The following is a 26,830-nucleotide window of genomic DNA, read 5'->3' on the forward strand; positions in this document are numbered from 1 at the left end:
GGTCACAGTAGAAGATGAAGTCATTTGGATATTCATTTTTACCTTTTGTCATTGTGCTTCTCAAAAAGATCTATTACACGTTAGAGATTGGTTAATTTCAAATTGCTTGGAATAGGATCCTGTGTGTAATCATTTCCAATAGGATGTGGAAAATTTGCTTGCAGAAGGCACCATAAAATGCTAATTTTCCTAGTATGTCTTGTTTAAATAGTGCCCCTATTTATTATTTTTCTTTCACATTTAATTGTCATCTTTTGCTCAGTTTCCACTTTTCTTCCATTACTTTATTGATATATTACTTTAAACTACCTGTAGTCCTTGAAATTTTCATCAGTTCCTTTTGCAGTTTACCAGGTTTAAAGTCTGGCTGAAAGGCTTTTGACTTGGGAGAGTGGTTGGTCAGCTGTGGTCTTAAGGAACAGAATGACAGGCTCCAGTTGTTACATTGAATGATGGAGCAGGCTCAAGATATTTCTTTGCTAATTTCTCCTCGTATGTCTTGCTTAAATATTTTATTATCCTTTTTATTATATTTATTTTTATAGGGTAATATTTTATCTTTTTTATTTTGTTGTATTCTCCCTTCCTTTCCATTCCTGAAGCATCCCAGCTCGAAGCGTCGACTATTTATTCATTCCAGCATTTTATATGTTGCTTTGGATTTGCAACATCTGCAGAATTTCTCGAGTTCAGGTTTTTTTGTGTGTGTTTGTTAGGACAAAGTGGATGTCACTGATGAGGGTAACTAACAGTTTCTGTCCATCTCCCATAATCCTTTAAACGTACAAGTTTGTTCAAAGGTCAAAACTAATTTGGTAACATTATCGTAACAGAGCCACAAATTCCACGCCTTGTTATTACAGGAATATGTTTTAAATTATATATAATGACCCAGTATTACAGGCCATCATTATGAATGCTAGCTTTTCAGAGCACATTTATACAGTGACTTGAATTTCAATTCACACAAATGCTAGGAGTCTTGCCGAAGAGTTTCGACCCGAAACGTGGACCGTACTATTTTCCTTGATGCTGCCTGGCCTGCTGAGTGCCTGCAGCAGTTTGTACGTGTGGCGCGGATTTCCAGCATTCGACGATTTTCTCTTGTTTGTGGTTGGATTTTAATTCCGCGGCTGCATGGTGGGATTCGAACCCATCGCTTAATAGGACCGCTGGATTTCATTCCAAATACCACATAGTGCAATGGCTCGCCGCTCCGGGCGTTTCTAAATATCCGTGCTATGCTATTCCTCCAGCCAGAGTAAACGATGGCTTCGGTTTACCTCATGACGCACGGGCAAGGGCATTGAAAGCCGAGGCGGGAGGCGGGGAGCGGAAGGAAGAAGCGCGCGCGCCGCCGTCTCTCGCCTCACCAACATGGCGTCGCCCAACGGTTGCGTGTCCCTGAATCTCCCCACCTGCGGTACAATCACCCACTAAGCCGGCTCCAACCGGTCAGCATAGGTACACTCGCTAGGAATACGAGAAAAGAAAAACACGCACATACTTTATAATATCGACGTTTATAATCGCTGTGTTTCGGAATTAAAAGAGGGAGGGAAGCGAACAAGCGTTAGTTACCATGTCAACAGATCACCAATACAAACTTCGCAAAAAAAGCCTCCTGGCTGAACAAGCAGTTCGTGATGGTACATTATAAAGGATTTTAATTAGGGGCAAGTAATCTGAAATAGGAAGGATAAATTGCCCCAATCTTTGAAATTTTTGTAGCAAAAAGCTTAGTTGGGAATCGGTGACGCGTCGGAATTCCAATGTGGGTGAGTTAATTTTATCAACACTACTTAAATTAAAAACAATAAAGAATAGATGGAGGTCGATAATGATCAACCGATTTATCACTTGCACGTTCTGCATTCGGCACAAGCCGTCTTATGCTTTTGAATGTGAATGCTGTTGCAATGGAATTCCAGTTTAACATCAACATAAATATTTTTACACGAAGAAAGATCATTGATAAGCTCATTTAAACTCTTAAAATTGTGTCTGTAGGTTGCCCATTTAAAATAAAATAATAAGGTATGGCGGCAATGTGGTTAATTATTGCATTTGTTATTATTTGTTCAGCTTTATTTGACTACCATGATCCTGACTAGGTATGGCTGGTTCCTTATTTGCATCCTAGATTCCGTTTTGGCCCAGCCAACCGAAATAACAGATGAGTTTATCTTAAGGCGGAGAGCCGTGTCTAGTCCAGTCAGGTGGCTTGAAAAGTTCTAGGAGATCTAAGGATAATTTGATCGTCGCCCTGACATAACAGTTCTTCATCTGGTTTCCTCTTTCCTGGAAGAATAATCTTGTGCAGTGTGGAATTTGAAGTTGCAACGTATGGGATGATGTGCCACAGATTTTAATGTTTTATTATTAGATTTTACAAGTGTTTATTTTGTTTTCAGAATTTTTTTATTAAAATGTTATGGATTGTGAGAAATTGTTCAAATAGTTATGCAGATTTTACCCATATTTTTCACACTTTTTCTCCCTATCAACAGTGATTGTGTACTGCCAACACCATGAGGAAGCGGAGTCCACAACTGGTAATCAGAACACAAGCATCAAAAAGTGAAACACAAAGCCCAGTCTCCTCTGTTTTAAATCCAAGCACCAGATCACCAACCCCAACCAGCAGGCTTCTCTCTCCAGAGCTATACAACCCCTCGGATGTTGGTGAACAGCAGCTTGATATCAGTGATGAAAGTGGATCTGCCATTACTTATTACACCGGAAAGGGTAAGCATTTGGAAGTTTGTATAAAATGAACTACCTGAGGAGTTTAATGAGTCAGGCATCATTAAACAGATGCTGCTCACCTTGAAGATGCTGTTCTTCAAGCAGCTCATTTTCTGTTCCAGATTCCAGCATCTTTTGTGTCTCTAGATTCTAAGAGCCTAGAACATTGCATCATTTAAAACAGTGTTTCTGAAGGCTCCAATGCATAAAGAAGATTACCATTAACTGAGGGGTCCATGGACTCCAAGTTGGGAAGCCCTGCTTTAAAACCCATGTTTGTTCATATTTTCTTTATATGTGCCAATACATATCATGTTCATATTTTCTGCTGACACTTTCATTGCATTGATTACAATGACAATTATGATGCCTACATTGTCATTTTTCACGTTACTGTGGCATGTTTTAATGCCAGTGGATTTTTATAGTAAATTAATTTTAATTTTGTAATTGTGGGCTGCTCTGATATTAACAAATATTCTCTAACCCCCAATAGAATCTCCATATATAAATACACAATATGGAGTGAATGGAAGGACAGATTTCATTGGGAATTAGTTTTTCACGTGGAAGTTGAAAAAAAGTGCCATGCTATGGAGTTGACCAAAAAGATGATTGTGAAATACTACAAATGGCTAGCCAGTTTAACTATTCATGGAATTGCAGACAAAAAAATGCTGCATTATTTCCAGTTCACTGCCTTTCTCAGTGGTGTACTGTTGTAACATATATAGGAAAGTTTTGAAAAAATTAATAGCTTAAATTCAGTGTGGAAGATATATTTGTATACATCACTGAATTTGGTGTTGTAGGGAAGTCTGGACTGTGTAGGTGAATACAAATAGATGCTTGAGAAAGTGTATGTAAAATTGAGTCATAGAGCTATAGCATAGAAACAGGCCCTTTGGCCCAACTCATGCATGCTCACTGAGGTCCTTTCCTGAGCTAGTTTGGCTCATATTCTTCAAAAACTTTCCTAACCATGAACCTTGTAGAATGTCTTAAAAGTTGTAATTGCACCTGACTCTGCCACTTTCTCTGGTAACTTCTCTAAGTGTCCATCTCTTTATGTGAAACCTTCTCCCTTAAAATTGACTTTAAATCTTAAATAAATGCCCTCTGGTTTTATATGGTCACAGTCTTCTTCCCCATACGCTGGGGAAAAAGACTGAACATCCACCTTATCACACCCCTCATGGTTTTATAAACCTCAATAAGATCACTCCTTATCCTCTGCTGCTACAGGGTAAAAAAAAACAAATTTATCCAGTCAATCATCATAACACAAGCTTTTCTGTCCCAGCAGCATCCTTGTGAAACTTTTCTGCATCATCTTGACCTTAATCGCCACCTTACAGTATGGCAACCTGAAACACACAATATTCCAGGTGTGCTCACCTATGACTTTGCTACAATGAGTGTGGCAGAATTTCAGATGACAACAAGGAGGCATATAGGAGTGGGATAGATCGGCTAATTAAGTGGTGTCACAATAAGAAGGAGGAATCTGACAGAAGAGTAGAGTAGACCATGGGGAAGAAAAAGGAGGAGGAGGGGCACCAGAGTGAGGAAATAGGTAAAAAGAAAAGAGGGGAGCCAGAATAGATAATGAAAGAAGGGAGAAGTAGTAGGGAGAGAAATTACTGAAAGCTGGAGAAATCAATGTTCATGTTGTCAGGTTGAAGACTACCTAAATGGAATATGAGGTGTTGTTCCTTTGACATAAGAGTACCAGTAGAGGGGGCCATGAACCGACCTGTCAGAATGGGAATAGTTGTGGATGGAACAACTGTTTGGTAGGTCACCAAAGAGTCTTGCAAATTTCCATATATGTACAGTGACTTAGAAAGGTATTCAACACCAACCCTTTGTTCACATAGGTGAGTATTACAACCAGGAATTTTGATTGATTTAACTGAGAGCTTTTAGTTGTGAATCGCATGCTCCTTTTTTCTTCACCATAGAGCACAAAGAACAGGGGAAATTGCAAAGCATGACAAACTGAAATGTCAGCAATTCAAAAGTGTTCATTCTTCTTTGCTCCATACTTAGTTGAACCACCTCTTGCAGCTGTTACTGCCAGTAGTCTTTGTGGATGTCTGTTAGCTTTGTACAATGTGATGGAACAAGAGTTGTCCATTCCTCTTTGCAAAAGTGCTTAAGCTGTGCTAGGTTAGTTGAGGAATGGTGGTGGACAGTAATCTTGAGGTCTTGCTGGAGATATATGATTGGGTTAAGGTCAGGGCTCTGGGCCGCTCAAGGACATAATTTTTTTTCTCTTTTGAAGTCATTCCATGGTTGCTTTGGCAGTGTTCTTTGGGTCGTTGTCCTACTGAAAGATTAACTTCCTCCCTAGTTTAAGCTTTCTGCCAGGGACTAGCAGGTTTTTGTCCAGGATTAGAGAGCAAAACTGAGGACCCGAGGACAAGATTGCTATATTGGAGGGAAATAAGAGATTGAGTTCTAAGTATAATCGAGTCATGGCTTACTCCCAGCATGCCAGATAAGGTGATCAGATCCAAAAGCTTCACAATTCAGAAGATCAATCAAACTGCTGATTTGGAAAAGGGTAAAGGTGAAGGTGTGTGTGTTCATGTTTCATGAAAAACTCCAAGTGGTGCTCCAATGTCGCAGTTTTGCAAGCTTGTGTTGCTCCCAGACCTTGAACACCTAACAGTCAAATGCTATCCTAGGGAGTTCTCATCCATAATCCATAAAGTTTACATACCATCAGTATACTTAAGATACTGCCTGATACCATCATCAAACAAGAAACAGTCCACCCTAATACATTTCATATCATAGTTGGGGACTTCAACCAGGCTTATTTGAAGAAAACCATACCCAGTCCATATAACCTGTAGCACCAGAGGTCCAACACACTAGACCGCTGTTACACTAAAATAAGGAATGCCTCCCATTCCATGCCCAGACCACCTTTCAGGAAATCTGATGATTTGGCTGTCTTTCTGCCTGCATGCAGGCAGAGGCTAAAGAGCAAAGTGCCAGATATTAGTACAATAAAGAGGTGGTCATGGAAGGCAGAGGAGCAGCTAGGGGATTGCTTTGAGTTCATGGACTGGGCCGTGTTCAAGAACTCATCTGTGTATCTGAATGTGTACATCATAGTCTTTATGGATTTTATAACAATAGTCATAGACGAGTCTGTCCCCATAAAATCATTCAGAGTCTTCCCTAGCCAGATCCGTAATCTGCTGAGGGCCAAATCAGAGGCATTGAAATCTGGTGACCAAGAAAGTTACAAGAGGTCCAGGTAAGATCTCCAGGAAAGTTATCTCATGGGTGAAGTGGCAATTCTGGACTAAACTTGAATCAATGAAGGATGCTCAATAGTTATGGCAGGGCTTGAATGCTGTCACCTCTTATAATGTTACATAGGCGACAGCATACCCTTGCTTCCAGACGAGTTCAATGCCTTCTGTGCTCACTTCAATCATGGAGGAACCATTACGAACTCCCACAACCCCTGATGACCCTTTGATTTCAGTCTCCGAGCCATGTGTAAGCAGCTTTCAGGAGATTGAACCCATGAAAAGCATCTGACCCAGATGGGGCACCTGGCCAAGTGCTAAAGAACTGTGCTGAGCAACTGGTTGGAGTGTTCACTGAGGTTTTTGACCTCTAGCTTCAGCAGTCTGTGGTACTTAGCTGCTTCAAGTAAGCTCCACTTATAGTGGTGCGCAAGAAGAATGTGGTAACCTGCCTCAATGACTATTGTCCAGAAGCACTTACATCCATGGAGATGAAGTGTTTTGTGAAGTTGGTGATGAAACATATAAACTCCTGCCTGAGAAGGAACTTGGATCCACTCTAGTTTGCCTACTGGAGCAACAGGCCACAGCAGATGCCTTCTTGTTGGTTCTTCACTCAACCCTGGAACATCTGGACAGCAAAGATGAATACATCAGGATGCTCTTTATCGCTACAGCTTGGCAGTCAATGTCACCATTCCCTCAAAACTAATTAATAAATCACTCAACTTCACTTGCCCAATCATTGACATGTTCCCACAACCTATGGGCTCACTTTCAAGGACTCTTCAGAATCAGATTTAATATCTCCAGCATATGTTGTGAAATTTGTTAACTTTATGGCAGCAACACAATGAAATACATGGTAAATAAATAAAAAGAAAATAACTGAATAGCATTAAGTATATATATGTCTATTAAATAGGTAAGTTAAATAAATAGTGCTAAATAACAAAAAGTAGTGAGGTAGTGTTCAAGGGTTCGATGTCCATTTAAAAATCAGATGGCAGAGGGGAAGAAGCTGTTCCTGAATCATTGAGTATGTGCCTTCAGGCTCAGTACCTCCTTCCTGATGGTAACAGTGTGAAGAGGACATGTCCTGGGTGGTGGGGATTCATCTTATGTGTTCAGTATTAAATTGCTCATTTATTTATTTATTATTTTTCTTCCTTTTTGAATTTGCACAGTTTGTTGTCTTTTGGTTGAACGCCCAAGTTGGTGTGGTTTTTCATTGATTCTATTATGGTTATTATTCTATTATAGATTTAAGTATGCCAGCAAGAAAAAGCATCTCAGGGTTGTATATAGTACATACATGCACTCTGATAATAAATTTACTTTGAACTCCTACAACCTTCAGATTCTTCTTCTTACAGGCTTCAAACAAGATACTTGAAAGAGCACAATTTAAGAAAAAAGACCAATACCCAATGTGCAGAGAGGAAAAAGTTGAGCCCATAAACCCAAAACCAGGAGCAGCCAGAGTCAGCACATAGTCTCAGTCTATCACACAGAGGCAAATCGCCATGAAGCTTGCTGACACTAAACCCACAACAGCTAGGGCACGACACAGCCTCAGCCTCAGTGTCGAAGAGAGAGGAGTAAAATGTTGCAGAGCAAAACCAGCTTGACCCTTGCCTTCATCCCAAAACCCTACCTTTTCAGTTTATCTGGTCCACGTTTAAGTTGTCCGAGCACCGGATCGCCCACCCAAAATCTGGCCTGGGCCCTGCTGCATCAATGCACTCTGGGCCATTTCTGGCCCATACTTGACCTTTCCAAATTGATGCAGCGTTTAGGTGGATTGAACCTCGCTCCTAGTTTAGGTGGATGGGCTCCGAAACTGCTATGCTTCAGCTTTTCTTCACTCTGCACACTCCAACGATGTCTTCGATTCTGACTCCATCTTTTCTTGGAACACACCTTAACCTCCTTCCAGCTCTGTCTCGTACCTGCACGCCTCAACCCTCAGATCGGCCTCGCCTTCTCTTCTTCATTGTTTGCAGTGGTCATTTACCAAAATTTTCCATATAAAAAGTGTTATTAATAGAGTATTTAGTTGAATATCTTGCTTTGAGAACTACCAGTAAGTTGTCACCCACATTCAGTAGTGCCATCTTAAACTGGAAGTCTTTCAGTGTCTTTGAGATGGTCTTGTACCCTTAACCCAGATTTGTGCTTCTCTGTTATCCCTAACTTGTCTTGTGTGGTCTTTTGTCTTCATTTTGGTTTGGTCTGTTGAAAGTCTACCATATCGTTGGACCTTACAAGAGAATGGTGTATATATTCTTACGAATTCATTGAAAACAGGTGATCCTCCAATATTTACGATTTACGTCAACGATTTAGATGAAGGCATTGAGAATAACATCAGCAAGTTTGCTGATGATATTAAGCTGGGTGGCAGTGTGACATGTGATGAGGATATTAGGAGAATTCAGGGTGACTTGGATAGGCTGGGTGAGTGGGCAGATACTTGGCAGATGATGTTTAATGTGAATAAGTGTGAGGTTATCCACTTTGGGAGTAAAAACAGGAAGGCAGATTATTATCTGAATGGTGTAAAGTTAGGTAAGGGAGAAATACAAAGAAATCTAGGAGTCCTTGTTCATCAGTCACTGCAGGTGAATGAGCAAGTGCAGCAGGCAGTGAGGAAGGCTAATGGAATGTTGGCCTTTATTACAAAGGGAATTGAGTACAAGAGCAAGGAAATCCTCTTGCATTTGTACAGGGCCCTGGTGAGACCACACCTGGAGTATTGTGTACAGTTTTGGTCTCCAGGGTTAAGGAAGGACATCCTGGCTGTAGAGGAAGTGCAACGTAGATTCACGAGGTTAATTCCTGGTTAATTCCGGACTGTCTTACACAGAGAGGTTAGAGAGACTGGGCTTGTACACGCTGGAATTAAGGAGATTGAGAGGGGATCTGATTGCAACATATAAGATTATTAAGGGATTGGACAAGATAGAGGCAGGAAATATGTTCCAGATGCTGGGAGAGTCCAGTACCAGAGGGCATCGTTTGAGAATAAGGGGTAGGTCATTTAGGACAGAGTTAAGGCAAAACTTCTCCCAGAGAGTTGTGGGGGTCTGGAATGCACTGCCTCGGAAGGTAGTGGAGGCCAATTCTCTGGATGCTTTCAAGAAGGAGCTAGATAGGTATCTTATGGATAGGGGAATCAAGGGATATGGGGACAAGGCAGGAACCGAGTATTGATAGTAGATGATCAGCCATGATCTCAAAATGGCAGTGCAGGCTTGAAGGGCCGAATGGTCTACTTCTGCACCTATTGTCTATTGTCTATTCTACATCAACCAATTCGGTGAATTGCTAAGGTAATATACAGTATTCTAACTGAGGCAAGATAGCATAATAATTACAAAAGGGATGATTACTTTTTCAGCCTCACAATTTAAGATTTTTAATTTTTATGAATTTGTTAACAGGTTTTGGAATTTTTCTTTTGATTTGACATCATGCACAATGTTTTGTAGATCAGCTCAAAAATACTACTTCAGTTGTATTTAAATTTAGAAAATGAGACAGTAAAGAGTGAAAATAATTGTGGGGTGTGAATACTTTTTCAACGCACTGGACAACACAGAGCATCCTGACAGATCGCACCACAGCCTGGTATGGAGGCACCAATACGCAGGATTGAAAAAGGCTACAGAGGATTGTAGGCTCAGCCGGCTCCATCGCAGGCACAATTCTCCTCGCCATCAAGGGTATCTTAAAGATACAGTGTCTCAAAAAGGCAGCATTCCTCACTGAAGATCCTCACCATCCAGGACATGCCCTCTTCTCATTGCTATCAGTGGAGAGGAGGTACAGGGGTCTGAAGATGCACACTCAACATTTCAGGAACATGACCACATACTTATTTAATTTTTGGACAGCTTGTTTGTGGGCAAAAAATAGTATTGATGAAGATTTTGGATTTCTTTTATTTTCAGATACAGTTAGACAGAGCCCTGGAATCCGATACATCACTGAAGACCTGATCAAAAAACTATCAAAACAAGAACAGTTGGGTTCCATACAATCCCTCAATCTTTGCTTGTCAAAAGCAGGAGGGAAGAAGTTTAAGGTAATACATAAGATTAAGTACATTGATATAATTATTCAAATGTAATCTGAACTAGGTTGCTGAAAAATATAAATTATATTTTATTTGAAGATCTATATGTTCACGATATTAGCACAGCTCAGAAGTTTATATAATGTAGCCAGTACTTTATAACCTTCGGGCACCAACATTTTACACATTGCCCAGTTCTGTCTAATTTTGTTTGGATTTGCTTTGCATATTAATGTTCCATACAGAGACTCCATAAGAGTCTCTGGCACACTTATCTAGACTATGTTCCAGTGGTAGGGTTTAACAACAAAATAGAAAGGCATTGAAAGATAATGTTCTTCAGGAAAATTGGATTGGTGTAGATGGACTTTGAAGGCATAGACTTTCTGTGCTATTTAAATCCATGATTCTAAAAAAATATTTTCCAGTTTGCAGAAACACATTAGAGAATAAAGTTTTGTTCTTTCTTAACAATGCCTATGAAATAGAAAAGAACTTGAAAATATGTGAGCTATTTATTATTGGTCTATTTAGGTTAGTAATCTGTGATGTTAGAAATTAGTATAAATTATTCAGTTCTTTATCCACAATTTCCAATTGCTCCATATAATTCAGTTTCCACAACTCAAGGGCCTGTAAGTCAGAAATTACCATTTTCTCTAGAATACTATGTCACTATTAGCATTCCCTGTGTGTTTAATCATTTAATTTTAACCTATCCTTGTTCAGTGATAGAAAAGAAAAATGTGAACTGTGTCTTTTACTTCAGATACAATTCTACTTCATTTAAGGTTTGTAATTGGACATTTACTTTCTAACCTATGACACAAGTGACCTTGAAAACTGAAGCTTCAAGAAATTGAGGGGGAAAAGCTGAGGTTAATTGTGCCTAGTCTCATTAAATGGTACACATTGACTAATAAATGCTAATAACATGCAATATCAGGTAGGTATTAAATTTTTCAGACAATTCTATCTTGCTGCATAAAAGAATATATAAATGTTGTTTCAAGATTTTCTGCTGAATTTAAATGTTCATGTCAAACAGAGCTCAAACTTATCATAACTCACTAGAAGATTTACATATTCTGAAGAATTTATTTGTGTAAAGTTTCATCAATGTCTTCACTGAAGTGAAAATGCCAATATCTAGTTTGCTAATTCCTGGGACTGTTAGCTAAACAAGTCATATTCATGAATGAGTCCTCATGAAGGGTCTTGGCCCAAAATGTTGACTGTTTATTCCCATCCAGAGATGCTGCCTGACCTGCTGAACTCATCCAGCACATTGTGTGTATTGCTCCGCAGTACCTCTTGTGTCTTAAGTCATATTAATATTTTATATTTAGTTTATAGAAAACCTTGAAAAATGTGACCATCTACTTGCCCTGAATTTGAGCAACAATGTGATTGAGAAAATAGAAAAACTGGAAAAACAATTAAAGCTGCGGGAACTTAGCCTTTCATACAACCGAATTTGGTGAGTAACTCAAGAAGAGTACACGTATGTATCCAGTGTTAAAGTGAATAGAGAAACAAAATTAAACCTGTGATTGAATGAATCAGTTGTAAATTATTAACAGTAATAATTGTTTACTATATGATGAGTAAATTAAAAGAATTGTTCTTATCAATAAAACTATTATTCAAATTATTATGTGAATAATACTGAAAGTCTTTACATGCCAGAACAGATGATGCATTTTTTGACTCTTTCTGAGTTAAAGTGGGCCTACTTTTCCCTGCATTTAGTAAAATTGAAGGGCTGGAGCACATGGTGAACCTTCAAAATCTGGTGCTAGCTGGAAATTATATTGAACAAATTCCTTCATGGGTTGGAAAGAAGTTGCGATCCTTGCGTGTTCTCAACCTCAAACAGAACAATATTACTTCGGTATGTTAATTTCAGTTATGTACGTCAAAATAGTGAAAGAAAATTGATTGTGACAATTTGTATCTGTGAAAAGAAAAATAAACTAAAAGATACATTTTGTGTATCATGTACACCAAGAACATAATCTTGTGGTGACATAATTCATCAAGAGATCTTTTTCTGTCAGACCACTGTAATTTGAATTCCATTTAAAGGCCTTATTGAAAAGGGCAAGGGAATGGGTGAAATTTCTTTCTCCATTTGGATACTCATTCATTTCACTATATGCTAAAATTATATTAATCTCTATCTATTATAAATTCTTTTGGTGCAAACATATTTCTGTTTAGACAAAATATAATTTATTAATTATAGGTTCTGAATTTTATGTCATTCCTGTGGACAATCTAATAAGTTTTCTGTTTTGTCTTAGCTTCAAGATGTATCTAAACTGAAGCCTTTGAGAGAGTTGACTTCACTAAACCTAGCAGATAATCCTTTAGCCAGTCTTCCACATTATCGACTGTACGTCATTTATCATTTACGCTCTTTGAATAGCTTGGATGGATGGCCAGTAACTCTTCAGGAAAGGCAAGAGGCTCATGAACGATTTCACTTAGGTAAAAGAAGCAAGGAGGTATTATTTAATGCTGATGGAGATTCTGTTCAAGTTTTAAATTGTTTGTGGAGTAGGAATGCCACTAAAAATGCTAATATGCTATTGTCCATCCCTAATTTATCCCAGAACTGAAAAGGCATTAGGAAGCAACTACCGTAGATTCCGGACTACAGAGCGCACCTGATTAAAAGCCGCTGGCTCTAATTTTAGAAATAAAATCATTTTTTTAATTGTAAAGGCCGCATCGGATTTTAGGCCGCACCGGATTTTAGGCCGCACCGGATTTTCGGCCGCAGGTGTCCCACGTTGTAATATGAGATATTTACACAGAAAGATATTACACGTGAGGATTTTTTTAACTTTTAATTAAATCCATATGGTAACAAAAACAAATACATATTGCAAATGCTTTTTTTCGAACCGTGCCCGTACGCGGCTACTTTTAAATATACGTTGCGTATACTTCTTTACTGAACAACATTCCAATATCTCCTAACGACTGGTAAAAAAATATATATATTGCAGCCTACCAGGAAAAGTTATTGATACCTTTAACTTAAAAGCAGAGTTCGCTCAGATCCAAAGCCGCTCGCGTAATGCGCTCCCTCCCTCCGTCCCGTTTCATCGCAAACCGGCATTTTCCCACAAGACACCGCGAAACCGGGTGTGACGTCATAGCATCCCGCGATGTAGTACAGAAAACAAATATAGTTTAAACTAAGTAGGCAGCACAATGCTTCGAGTGTTTTCCATGTTGATGAGGGTGAGTACAAATGACTGATTTACAATAATTTAATTGTGAAAGTGCGCTTGATTTATCGTACAATTTCATTGGACCTCTGTGAACTACTCATCAATTTTATTGGTCTACTGTTACGAGGCAAAATGTTTACGAGGCGGCATGAAAAAAATCATGCATTAGCCGCTTCGGATTATTGGCCGCAAAGTTCAAAGCTGTTCAAAATGTGGGAAAAAAGTAGCGGCTTAAAATCCGGAATCTACGGTACATTGGTGGTCTTGATTTGTAAGATGGCAAATGTCCTTGAAGATAATAGAGTTTATAGTAATCCAATGTTTTTCATGGTGACCATTCCTGATATTAGCTGTTCTTAAAATTACAAATTTATTTCAACAAGTTCTTGTGGGAATGGAACTCTAGGTGTTGTGTATTATTTTAGCTATGCGGTGAGTCCCCACTCTTGAGAACTACTGTAAGCCAAATTCTCCATGTCAGAAATGTCCATTTTCTGAAGCTACCCTGATTGTATCACTCCATGTACACCTGCTATAACTGTTTCATTTTATTTGATATTCACCCCAACTCTGCTCATAATTAAACTAATGGAATATATTACTGTATCCAGTCATTAATAAATTCCACAAAACTTTTTATTATCAGTACGAGTTTGAAAAATGCTTTAAAATGTGTTAAAATTTGTGTTAAGTCATCCATAATCAGGGAAGCCCCTATGTAACCAATACACTGTTCTGTTCCATAATTAAGAATTTAAATCTGGTTAAAGTAAATGATGGCAGAAACTTATCCATCTACCATGGAGCGCTTCTAATCAGTTGCATCAACGCTAAGTGAGGAGGGGCCATTGCACAGGTTTGGAAAAAGCTGAAGAAAATTGTAAACTCAGTCAGCTCCATCATGGACACCAACTTCCCCAGCATCAAGGAAATCTTTAAAAGGCGATGCCTCAAAATTGGCATCCATTGTTAAGGATCCCCATTACCCAGGACATCCTCCTCCTTATTGCTGCCATCAAAGTGGTGATACAGGAGCCTGAAGGCATGCACTCAATATTTCAGAAACAGTTTCTTCCACTCCACCGTCAGATTTCTGAATAGACAATGAATCCATGAAAACTTGCTCAGTAATTTTTCCCTCTTTGCTCAAATTATACATTCTTTGAAATCAAATTTTAGAAGTAGAGTAAAATATGTATTTTTTAAAAATGTCACGTTTAATTCATGGTTCTGAGGAGAAATTTCAATCTTTTATATTAGAGTTACAAAGATGTGATACTGGTTGACTCAATGTATTCTTGAGTTTTTATTTCAACTTTCAACCTTTTAGGAGTTAAATGACTTGTATGAATTCCTTATGACTTGTTTTTGAATTGCTTAAAATGGAAATTATCACAAAGTCATCAGGGAACTAAATTGGTAGTGCACGTAGACATTAATCTTTTTATTATTGTAATTGTTTCAGTAGGATTTTTAAGCTTTATTACATTTTGAGGTAATCACAATAAAAACAAGGAATATGAATAACCAAGAAAGTGATAGGAATGAGCAAGTTGAGAAGAGAGAAGTGAAGATAACAATAGATGTACAGACTGTCAATCTCATCGGCACCATTCCTTCCCAATTCAGCATGGTATGATGGTTTTGCACTTTGAGCAGCATATAAAATTACCCTCCAAAAATGTCAATACAGTTGGAGAATTTTTGAAAAGATGTTTGTAAAACCTTATCTAAAGTGGTGGATCTGGATTTACAACCAAACTTATTTACAGCTATTTTTGGGATTATTCCATCGGAAGCAGGATATATTCCTGCTTCCGCTCAGCGGATGATAGCCTTTTGGCTAACCTTATTGGCTAGGAAACCCATTTTACTTAATTGGAAAGACCCTAACCCTCCTACCACCTTTTATTGGCTTTCCTCTATCATGTCCTGTTTAAGTCTAGAGAAAATAAGAAGTCGGACATTGGATACATCCTTTAAATTTGAAGAAATCTGGCAACCTTTTATTCAATATTTTCATATGATCTGATTTTTGTACTGATACTCTTCCAGCTATTTTTTCAGAACCTTGGATTTGATCTTCTCTTGGTTTTCCTCTCAGGATGGACTGCCCAGTTCTTTTTTTCTCTTTAGAACTTTAGAATAGTGTTTTTTTTCTTTTATATAAAAATTTCTAATAGTCCTTCCTTCCTTCATAAATTGAGAATTATACATTCTGTATCAAATTCATACTTTGTAGATCAACAATATGTGTGATTCTGATATTGTTCATTTTACCTTCTGTATGTACTGCTATTGATATATATACCAGAGATATTCTCCTCCTGTTTGTATACACACTTTTTTTTAAGAGCAATAAAAAGATTGAAAAAGGAAAGAAAATGTCAATACAGCCATCCTATATCAGGATTAGCTATCAGTGAGCCAGAGAAAATGCATTTGGTGGTATGTAATAACTCTTTTATTTTTGTTGCGTCGTTGCAGAAGAACTAGAGAACCTTGAGAAGGAACTTGCAAAGAAGATGAAAGAGATTGAGTTGTTAGAACAGAAACACTCCAAGGCAATGGATGACATCAGAAGCCAAGAACAACAGAATAGGACACTTGAATTGGAACATCAACAACAGAAGAACAGCTGCAAAAAACTGGAGAGAGAGGTGGAGACCAAGAATGAGCTGGTATGTTTGTGTTAAGAATAAAACTTAAACTGGTAGTAATTGAAAAGGAAATATACTGTAATAAAAAAGACATTGTAGTAGAACTAATGGAAGCAAAATAGACTAAGTAATTACTGATGATGACATTCCTCGATTTTTATGCAATTTACAAAATGTTTCAGGTGGGCAATACAAAATTCAAATGCATAGGCCACAAATATCCTGCAAAGTTTTAGAAAAGTATAGTGTAAGAACCTGTGTAAATTGGCTGCACTCTGATTTATAAAGAAGTGTTTATGCAACCAATTTATACTGGTCTCACACCAATATGTGACCCTAACAAATTTAAGCTTCTGTGTTAACAGTGGAGAAACAACAGTAGCTGTAAGCTTACACTTATGGCACCACTGCTGAATGTACATAGATTAGAGTTAATTACAAGCACAAAGTTCAGGACTCCTAAACTATTGAGATGACTTTGCTGGAAACTAAAATAAGAAAGCAGCGGCTGATTGCCACTCTTGTGTTTTTGACTGATCTTTTACCTTGGTTCCAGTTAAGTGCATTGACCCCATATCCCTTGATTTCCTAAATAGTTAAATGCCTTTTGCTCTTCATTTTGAATATACTCAATGACTGAGACTACACAGTGCTCTGTGTAATGTACTACAGATATTCAATACTCTTTCTTCTCACCTCTTTTCTGTATGGCAATCTCTTATGAAGGGACTGTGATGTCCTTGTTCTAGACACCCCAGCCGGGGAAAATATCAGCTCCACGTTAACCCTGCCAAGTCTCTTAAGTATATTGCACACTTCAAGGTGATCACTTCTCATTCTTATAAACTCATGAGAGTACAGACCTGGTCTTCATAATCTCAATTAGACAAACCTCCACTCTGGGAATCATTGTGGTTAATATTTGCTGAACTATTGCAAGTATGGAGGCCAGACCTTTGAGCAATGTTCTAGATGTAGTCTCACCAGGTCTCCATATTATTGTGTTCAAATCCTTTTACAGTAAAGGCCAGCATACCATCTCTCCTTACTGCCTTCTGAACCTGCCCACCAACTTTCAGTGGTTCACGTACAAATCCCAATGAATATAAATGTATCTTTGTCTTTTGGTTTTCATGACACTTTCTCAATTGTGTTGCTTTTCTATTTTCTCTACCAAAATGGAAGAGTTTGTATTTTCTCACATTGTATTTACCATGCTCTTCCTCATTCATTTAGCCAGTCCATATTCCTGTGAAGCCCCTCTGCATCCTTCTTGCTGGTCATACTGCCTCTTAGTTTTGTGTTTTAAACAAACTTGGAAACATAACTTGATCCCATCATCCAAAGCTACGATCTAAAATGTGAACAGTTGGGCACCAATCCTTGCAGTAGTCAACTATTAATGTGGAAAAATACAAAAGAATCAAAGTTTGAAGTAAATTTATTATCAAAATACATATGTCACCATATACAATAATGAGATTTGTTTTCTTGTAGGCATACTCAATAAATCCAGTAATCATAATAGAATCAATGAAAGACCGCACTCAACAGGGCGACAGCCAGTGGGCAAAATACAACAAACTGTGCAAATACGATAGAAAAAATAATAATAATAAATACATAAACAATAAATATCAAGAACATGAGTTGAAGAGTCCTTGAAAGTGAGACTTTAGGTTGTGGGAACAGTTCAATGATGGGCAAGTGAAGATGAGTGAAACTATCTCCTCTGGTTCAAGAACCTGATGTTTGAAGGGCAATAACTGTTCTGAACTTGCTGGTGTGGGTCCTGAGACTCCTGTACCACCTCTTCCTGGTAGCAGTGAGAAGAAAGCATTACCTGGGTGGCAAGGGTCCCTGACGATAGATGCTGCTTTCCAGCAACAACGCTCCGTGTGGATGTGCTCAGAGGTGGTGAGAGCTTTACCCATGCTGGTCTGGGCTGTATTCACTACTTTTTGTAGGATTTTCCATTCAAGGGCAAGCTAGTCAGTATACCCTCCACCAGACAGATATAGAAGTTTGTCAGAGTTTTAGATATCATGCTGAATCTTTGCAAATTTCTAAGGAAGTAGAAGCACTATCATGCTTTCTTCATAATCATACTGGGTACTGGGCCCAGAATAAGTCCTCTGAAATGATAACACTGAGGAAATTAAAGTTGCTGACCCTGTCCACCTCTGATACCCCAATGAGGACTGGCTCTTGGTCTCCTCCTAATGAAGTCAATAATCAGCTCCTTGGTCTTGCTGACATTGAGTAAGAGGTTGTTGTGGTACTACTCGGCCAGATTTTCGATCTCCCTTCTATTTGCTGATCTCTTACACTCCTTTGATTCGACCAAATATGGCATTGGAGCTTTGCTGTATTCGCTACTTTTTGTAGGATTTTCCATTCAAGGGTAAACTACTTTTCATAAATGAAAAGTAGGTAGAGCAGAGGGCTAAACACACAGCCTGTGGTGCACCTGTGTTGATGGAGATTGTGGGGATGTTGTTGCCAATCCGAAATGACTGGGGTCTGCAAGTGAAGAAATCGAGGATCCAATTACACAAGGTGGTACTGAGGTTTAGGTCTTAAGCTTATTGATTAGTTTTGAGGGGATGTTAGTATTGAATGCTGAGCTGTAATTAATAAAGAGCATCCTGATGTATACATCTATACTGTCCAGATGTTGCAGGGTCAGTGTCCTTACACTAATGGCAAAGCAACTTTCATGGATGAGAATTCCTGACCAGCTGGTTGGTAAGTTGATGGAGAAGATCCTGAGAGGCAGGATTTATGAACATTTGGAGAGGCATAATATGATTAGGAATAGTCAGCATGGCTTTGTCAAAGGCAGGTTGTGCCCTACGAGCCTGATTGAATTTTTTGAGGATGTGACTAAACACATTGATGAAGGAAGAGCAGTAGAAGTAGTGTATATGGATTTCAGCAAGGCATTTGATAAGGTACCCCATCGAAGGCTTATTGAGAGAGTAAGGAGGCATGGGATCCAAGGGGACATTGCTTTGTGGATTGAGAACTGGCTTGCCCACAAAAGGCAAAGAGTGGTTGTAGATGGGTCATATTTTGCATGGAGGTCGGTGACCAGTGGAGTGCCTCAGGGATCTGTTCCGAGACCCTTACTCTTTGTGATTTTTATAAATAACCTGGATGAGGAAGTGGAGGGATGGGTTAGTAAGTTTGCTGATGACATGAAGGTTGGAGGTGTTGTGGAAAATGTGGAGGGCTGTCAGAGGTTACAGCGGGACCTTGATAGGATGCAAAACTGGGCTGAGAAGTGGCAGATGGAGTTAACCCAGATAAGTGTGAAGTGGTTCATTTTGGTAGGTCAAGTATGATGGCAGAATATAGTATTAATGGTAAGACTCTTAGCAGTACGGAGGATCAGAGGGATCTTGGGACGCTCAAAGCAGCTGCGCAGGTTGACTCTGTGGTTAAAAAGGCATATGGTGTATTGGCCTTCATCAATCGTGGGATTGAGTTTAAGAGCTGAGAGGTAACGTTGCAGCTATATAGGACCCTGGTCAGATCCCACTTGGAGTACTGTGCTCAGTTCTGATTGCCTCACTATAGGAAGGATGTGGATGCCATAGAAAGGGTGCAGAGGAGATTTACAAGGATGTTGCCTGGATTAGGGAGCATACCTTATGAGAATAGGTTGAGTGAACACGGCCTTTTCTCCTTGGAGCGACAGAGGCTGAGAGATGACCCCTGATAGAGGTGTATAAGATGATGAGAGGCATTGATTGTGTGGATAGTCAGAGGCTTTTTCCCAGGGCTGAAATGGTTGCCACAAGAAGACACAGGTTTAAGGTGCTGGGGAGTAGGTACAAAGGGGATGTCAGGGGTATGTTTTTTTTCTCAGAGAGTGGTGAGTGCATGAAATGGGCTGCCAGCAACTGTGGTGGAGGCGGATATGATGGGGTCTTTTAAGAGACTTATAGATAGGTACATGGAGTTTAGTAAAATGGAGGGCTATAGGTAAGCTTTGTAATTTCTAAGGTAGGGACATGTTCGGCACAACTTTGTGGGCCGAAGTGCCTTTGTTGTGCTGTAGGTTTTCTATGTTTCTATGTTTAGCTTCCTTAGATGTAAGATTACATTTATTAAAGATGTAAATCTGAAAAGCAGGCTCTCAGTATTTCAGATTTTAACAATGTCTTACTGACACCACGAAACATGTTACCCAAATTAACAGTATGATAAAGATGAACAGATTAGTTTTGTTACTGGGCATATAGGTAAACTGCTGATATTAGGTGAGTATCCAATCAGGAAATGTTTCTCCCCAACAAGCCTGCTCTTAATGGTAACCTTGATTGCATAATTAAGTTAAAAGTTGAATTTAATTAAGATAGGAAGAACAAGGGTCAGCACAGCATCCTGGGCCAATGGGCTGAATTGTGTAATAGTGTTCTATGTTCTATATAAAGTAAAATGGGAAATCTTCAGAATTAAATGATAGTCCGTTAAAATTAAAACCTAAGCTTGAAATGCAGTTGAGAGTTCCAGATAATACGTCTCGTATACGCCTGAGCCTTTTGTCTCAGATGAATGTTTTTGCATGAATATGCTGCTATTTAATGTCTTGTAATCAGTTCAATGTGGCTTTGAGGTACTCCATAGTATAGACACTAATGAGGAATAAAACAAAATTGCATTCATTTTTTGAAGGAAATGTGTTTCTTATGTTTTTACACCTTAAAGATTATTACAGTTTATTGATAACTGCTTGTTTTTCTCTCTTCAGCTATTTGCAAAATCTTCCCCAATGGATACTGCAGCCTTTGTTTCTTAATGAAGTTAGCTTTTTTTTAAAACAATTTAAAGCTCTTTTGTTTTCATTATCAGCTGACCTATTTGCACAATGAACTGAATGGTATCTTGTTTAAACAAATGAGTACTGAGCTTAAAAGTCTTGTTGCAGTGATCATGTATAAAGACAGCTGCAAGGTTATTTTATCTCATTTTTAAGCTGTGTGTTTTAATTGAAGGTTTTCCTAAAACCGTGGTATCTGTTAGTGTCATTCTAAAAACTTGTGTTAAATGTTTCATTTTACTCGTCTCTTAACCTGTTGCTTTTCTTCAGCGTTTCCTGTGGCTCTCTATTGAAGCATTGCTGCACACTTGCCTTCAGGTATCTGAAGCATGTAGCATTTATGTTGCATGCAACAGAGATCACACAAGGGATTTATGAGCTAATTAATCCAAACTATAGTAATATGTTAGTTAATATGTATTTGGAACATATAAATGATGTTACAGGAAAATAAATTATGACTTAAAAATTCTTTAATGTTGAAAATTGAGTGTTAAACTGCTGGATGGTTTTATCTTCATCCATTAGCAGCAATATTCTATTGCACACAAGGTCTGTAGCATTAGAAAGTAACAGAGGAAAATATGTAGGTTACAAATGTTGAAAGGATGTGGTATGGGTGGCAGGAGGGAGGGAAATAGGATGGATTGGTGTTGCTTAGATTTGTTAAAAGTTAAATCACCAAGGGTAGCAACGGAGGCTTTTGCAAATGGAGGTATCGCTCGATCATTTATGTTGTGATTAGAAGTGCAGTTTGGGAACCCAAATTACATTGTCAGCAGAGGAAAATTAGCAAATCATGGTGTTGGGAACATAAGTCTTGAAGTAGGACCTACTTGATTGAGGTTTTGTACTTTGTACTGTGAATGTTGATCAGGTGAGGCTGGTCTTGAGTATTATGAAAGCAGCCATCAATTTTCTCATTAGCCTTCTCTTCTGTGATTAACCTCTGCAAATAGTGGGCCAATGGTGAGGAAATAAAGTTTGGTAAATAGTGTCTCGTGCACTGTTAGTCTTTAATCAGCTGTCGATCACTGTTAATCATTACTGTCCTGGCAGCCCCTCTGCATGTATGCCGGATATGCACAAAGGGCCTGGAGCAAAATGTGGAAATTGTTAATCACCTAGTAAGGAGTGATCTAAATGCTTTTGGAAAAATTGGAGTTACTTGAAGGCTTTGCATTCATGCTCTTCAGTCAGATCTGGTAGTTAACTTGCACGAACTAGAGTTTAGCTGCATTGAATATGTATTCATTTATTAAAACAATACATCTTTCAACCAATGTACCTTGCTGATTTGGCAGAAAGAACTGTTGACCATTGAATAGGGTCCAGTTGTGGAAAATCAGAAGTAAGACTAAAACTGGTGGAATTTATATTTTAAAAACTAGCAAGTAAATAGATTTTTTAAGTATACAGGTGATGGCTGAGTTGACTTTGGAGGTCAGCTTCACCAGCTGAGTTTCAATTCTGAGTTCTAGTGCTATCTACTTAAAATTTACATAGTCTCCCTGTGACCATCTGGGCTGTCCCAGGTGCTCTGGTTTCCTCCCATATCATTTGTGCATTGGTAGGTTAATTAGCCTTTCTAATTTGTCCCTAGTGTGCAAGTTAGTGGAAGAATCTTGGGGGAATGGGGGAAATTAATGAAATGGGAAGAGAATAAAATGTATTTGGTTAGGATTAATGTATAAAGGGGTGCCTAATGGTTGGTTCAGTCTTAATGGACCAAAGCGTCTGTTTCTATACTGTTAATTTCTGTCTTTATGACTAGTAGTCGGGTGGCATGGTAGTATTGCAGTTAGTGTAACACTTTACAGCCATGTGGGTTTCCTCCCACATTCCAAAGACATACAGGTTAGGGTTAGTAAGTTGTGAGTATGCGATGTTGGCACCGGAAGCACAGCAACACTTGTGGGCTGCCTCTAGGACATCCTGTGTGTGTAGATTGGTGATGCAAATTCCATATTTCCCTGTATGTTTCAACATACATGTGACAAATAAAACTAATTTTCCTCTAAAATAAAAGTAGAATTCAGTACTGAACTATATAAGATTTGTGTTTCTTCAGTGAAGTATTTTTAAAAATGACAATGCCTTCAAAAGTCTCCCAGGTGTGATCTTTGTTTTGTTAAATTTTGCTGTGGTGTGTGCGTGTGTGTGTATGTATGTGTGTACATGCATGTTTGCACATGTAACAAAACTTGTGAAGACAAGGGAGAATGCAAATACTGCCTGGCCAATAAGTTTCTCTGGCTGTTTGTACTTTGCTGATGGAGAAACTTGAGATAATGTCAGTGGAGCTCTTCACTATCTAAATGGTAAATGCACATATAATATAGGGGATTTGTTGATTAGTGAGTGCCGCATGAAAAGCAGCATTTTTACAAACACTAGGAGCAGTTTATAAACAACTTTAAATATCACTTTGTCTTTCAAAAGAACTTTAATGCATTAGATTTTGCTCATCTTGGGTGATAGTCTTTTTACTTGTCTTCATAGCTACAATAATCAGTGACAGTATTTTGTTTCCCCTAAGAAACTGAAATGTTTAAATAAAAATGTTTTCTTCTAAGGGATAACTATGATAGCTGCAAATTGTTAATAATTTCATGCAAGTTATAGGATGTTCAAAAGCCAGCATGCTGTTCTTTACTTGAATAAAGACGATCCAGTAGGTTTCAATAGGTACATTTAATGTGAGAAAAATGTTTACAATATACATTCTGAAATTTGTTTTCTTCACAAACCTCCATGAGAAAAAGTGCCCCTAAAGAATGAATGACAGTTAAATGTTAGAATCCCAAAGCCCCCCCAATGCCATCTTCCCACGCATAAGCAGCAGCAAAGCAACAACCTCCCCCGCCACCCATGAGCAAAAAAGCAATGACACCCTCCACCGAGCACTTAAGTGTGCAGCAAAGCATCAATAAAGACACAGACTCACAGTACCCCAAAGACTGCTTGTTCACCCAGTAACTTGACATACCACAGGTTCTCACTCTCCCTCCCTAATAAAGGAAAAAGAGGTGTCCCCATTTCACAGAGAGTTGAGAGACGTAAAGCAACTCGCTGATTTATGGTGTTAGAAGTCTGTTGTGTCGCTTTTTCCGAGCTGTGTGACCAAAGAACTCGGCTCTCTGGGCACACAGACAGCAGCCAGCTCGCTGCTTATGATCTTCCATCAATCATGACACATCAGGCAATGGCACCAGCCTTGAATCTGCCTGCCTCCAGAGCCATGAAAATCCAGCACCCTGAAGGCGCGTTAGACCTCCAAGCTGCATCCTTGGCATATTGAGAAGCAACTGATCGTGAGGCCCTGAGAACGGGTCCCATTTCCACAGAGAACTGAAGTCGGTGTGTAATTCCAGGTCAGGGTCTTCAAAAGAACCTTGAAAAAGGGAAAAGAGATATCAAGGAAAGAAATAGAACTGTTTCTGAAGATGCACGCAAAGGAGTTGCTGTTAGGTGCCATCATCCTCCTTTTCTGCTGACTCCCTATCCTAAATTTGTATACTCATGAGGTCAGCTTCAGGCCTCACCTTGAACTTTTTCCAATAAATATTTCAATATATATGCATATCTTTGAAGAACCAGTCATTGTCTGCACAAGTGCAGTGAATTAGTTTCCAGACTACTTGTATCATGTGGCTCTATACATTGCGCAATTCTAATAAAGAGTGGCCTTCACTTACACAGCTACACCTTGAAGTTTCAAATCTGATCACTGCTGTCTATATCGGTGAATTCAGTGAAAGTAGTTTGCTAACCAATATCATTTACTTTTGGATATTTAAACAATTTAATGTGTTTATTAGTACATGAATGCCTTCAGAGCATGATTTATCTTTAGAGTATTTATTGGGACTAAAGGAGAGGTCGTGGTGGTAAATGTGAGTTTTATCTTTTATTTATTTCACACAGGAAATCTGTGTCCCTATCCCTCATGGATAAAGAGGGCTTAGTGCAATGCAAATCATATGTACAATGGCAGGTGCAATAGGCCAAGATTTACTCTAAACTTTTTTTTGCTGTTCACTATTGAGTAGGCGGGTCAATAAAGAGAGAGAATCAAATTTGCACTAATACTAACAAATGAAATGGAGATTTTGAGTAGACTATTCCATTCAGCAGATTTACTTAGTTCCATAAATTGCATAGTTAGAGATTGTAACCTGAGACCAGAGCTTAAGCATGATCTGGACTGATCTTTCAGTGTCAGAATCCGGCGATAGCATCCTATTGGTAGTTCCATCTTTAAAATGAAAACTTAAACCAAACTTTTGTCTATTTTTTTCAGATTAATGTGAACAATCACTTTAATCAATGACCAAAAGAATTCTCTGCTTGAGCAATATTTATCCCACAACCAACATAACTGAAAGAGACTTTATAGTCATTATCTTTGTTATTGTTTTACTACCTATGTTATCAGTTGATCATCTACTCTTATGCCTTCTGAGGAATCAAATATTTAACTTCAGGAAATTAAAAGGAGAAAAGAGAAGGCATTCAGAGAAGTGATGATTTTTTTAAAAGTATAATTACTTTTCCTAGATGTGAATGTTTGCTAATTTTGGTTTTTTTTTCCCGTTACAGCTGAAGCAGAAGACAGTGGAACTAACACGGGCTTGTCATAAGCAATATCAGCTGGAGCAAGAATTGGCATTTTACAAGATTGATGCCAAGTTTGAACCACTTCATCATACTCCAACTGAAGTAATACATTACCTTTTTTTGGGATGTTAATCAACCAATCAAAGATGAAATATTCTGATCAGTAAAAAAGAGAGAATGCAGAGGCTGTTGCATAAATCGTTGAACTAACAACCTGTTTAGACCCCAATAAAGCAAATGTAAACCATAGTTTTTGTAGTTTCGTACATCACAATCTTAAACCTAATAGTTTTGTATAAATGTATCTTGAACCATTTTACAGAACTTCAATTTCCAAGAAATTCCAAATGAGAGTCCTTACATTGGGAAAGCCAGGTACAAGAGAAACCAATATATTCAAGAACATACCATTAATCCAGTGCAGCATGGAGAAGTTGGAAAAATTCAGTTTGATGTGGATGATGAGGAAAAAAATAAAATGAGAACAAACCTTAATCAGGCAATGGATGTCCAGCTTGAAGACAAGGAAAAGAAAATCCAGAAAGGTAAAGGCACTGAATAGTGCTCTTAAATTTTTTAATTAATGTTCAAAGATCTTTCGAAATATGAAAATTAAGTTTTCAAACCAGGAAAATTTCTTCAGGTCACAGTGACTGGTTTTGACCACAGGTGAGAACACTTAAAATTCACTTTGGAATAGCTAGTCAAAGAACGATAAGTCAGCAATAATTTCTATGATGGATTGCTATCCATTGATGTTTTGGGATGGGTTTTTTTGTCCGTGGTATGAATCAGGCTCTGTAATATTGCCCAGTGATGATTTTCAGAGTTCACTATCTAATCAAAATATCTGCTTTTTAAAAAAAAAACCAACCCAGGTAATCATTGTACAAACTAAATATTCCAATGTAATCGGACTTTTTGGTTTGTTAAAACCTAAACAATAATGTTGCATTATCTTCACATAAATAGTCTTTTTTCAACAGCTGAAGAGTCACTGAGACAACTGCAAGGTGAAAAAGAAAAGGCAGAACAGCAAGTCTTGAGAACAGTTAAAGAGCTAAAAAACCTGGAAGAGTTAACAGCTCAAAAACAGGTGTGTATAGCTAAACAAAGATTTCTCTGTCTTGGCCTACAAGCTGACAAAAATGATGTCATCAGTCATGCTTTTCCCACATAAACTTAATGGAACTGGGATAGTGGGCATAGTTTAAGCTTATTCCATAGCTGGTCAAATGAGAAAAAAAATCCGTAGTTGAGGTAATCTATTAAATCACAATTATAGCTTTTCTAGTGTTGCATAATTCATAGTGGAGTTGCTATGAATGTACTGTTACAGATTAAAATGCTAAAATGCTCTAAACAAATGTAGTTAT

The 26,830-nt window shown here is 38.3% G+C and overlaps 1 protein-coding gene across 6 annotated transcripts in view; it reads left to right on the forward strand.

The window, feature by feature from the left end:
- The first annotated feature begins 1,379 nt into the window (after window positions 1-1,379).
- cntrl (centriolin) overlaps window positions 1,380-26,830 on the forward strand; it is a 109,366-nt gene continuing 83,915 nt past the window's right edge. For 3 of the 6 annotated variants that reach the window (XM_073052671.1, XM_073052672.1, XM_073052673.1), the window contains exons 1-11: window positions 1,382-1,778; window positions 2,511-2,748; window positions 9,977-10,110; window positions 11,451-11,581; window positions 11,854-11,995; window positions 12,408-12,594; window positions 15,834-16,027; window positions 21,105-21,152; window positions 25,437-25,556; window positions 25,777-25,999; window positions 26,441-26,550. In XM_073052671.1, the coding sequence (XP_072908772.1) occupies window positions 2,532-2,748; window positions 9,977-10,110; window positions 11,451-11,581; window positions 11,854-11,995; window positions 12,408-12,594; window positions 15,834-16,027; window positions 21,105-21,152; window positions 25,437-25,556; window positions 25,777-25,999; window positions 26,441-26,550 (1,506 nt within the window). In that variant the 5' untranslated portion in view covers window positions 1,382-1,778; window positions 2,511-2,531. Of the gene's footprint in view, window positions 1,779-2,510; window positions 2,749-9,976; window positions 10,111-11,450; window positions 11,582-11,853; window positions 11,996-12,407; window positions 12,595-15,833; window positions 16,028-21,104; window positions 21,153-25,436; window positions 25,557-25,776; window positions 26,000-26,440; window positions 26,551-26,830 lie in introns of those variants that run through there. The other 3 variants (XR_012099749.1, XM_073052674.1, XM_073052675.1) reach the window with 3 other exon arrangements.

Source organism: Hemitrygon akajei, chromosome 7 (assembly GCF_048418815.1).
Source record: "Hemitrygon akajei chromosome 7, sHemAka1.3, whole genome shotgun sequence".
NCBI classification, from domain to species: Eukaryota; Metazoa; Chordata; class Chondrichthyes; order Myliobatiformes; family Dasyatidae; genus Hemitrygon; species Hemitrygon akajei.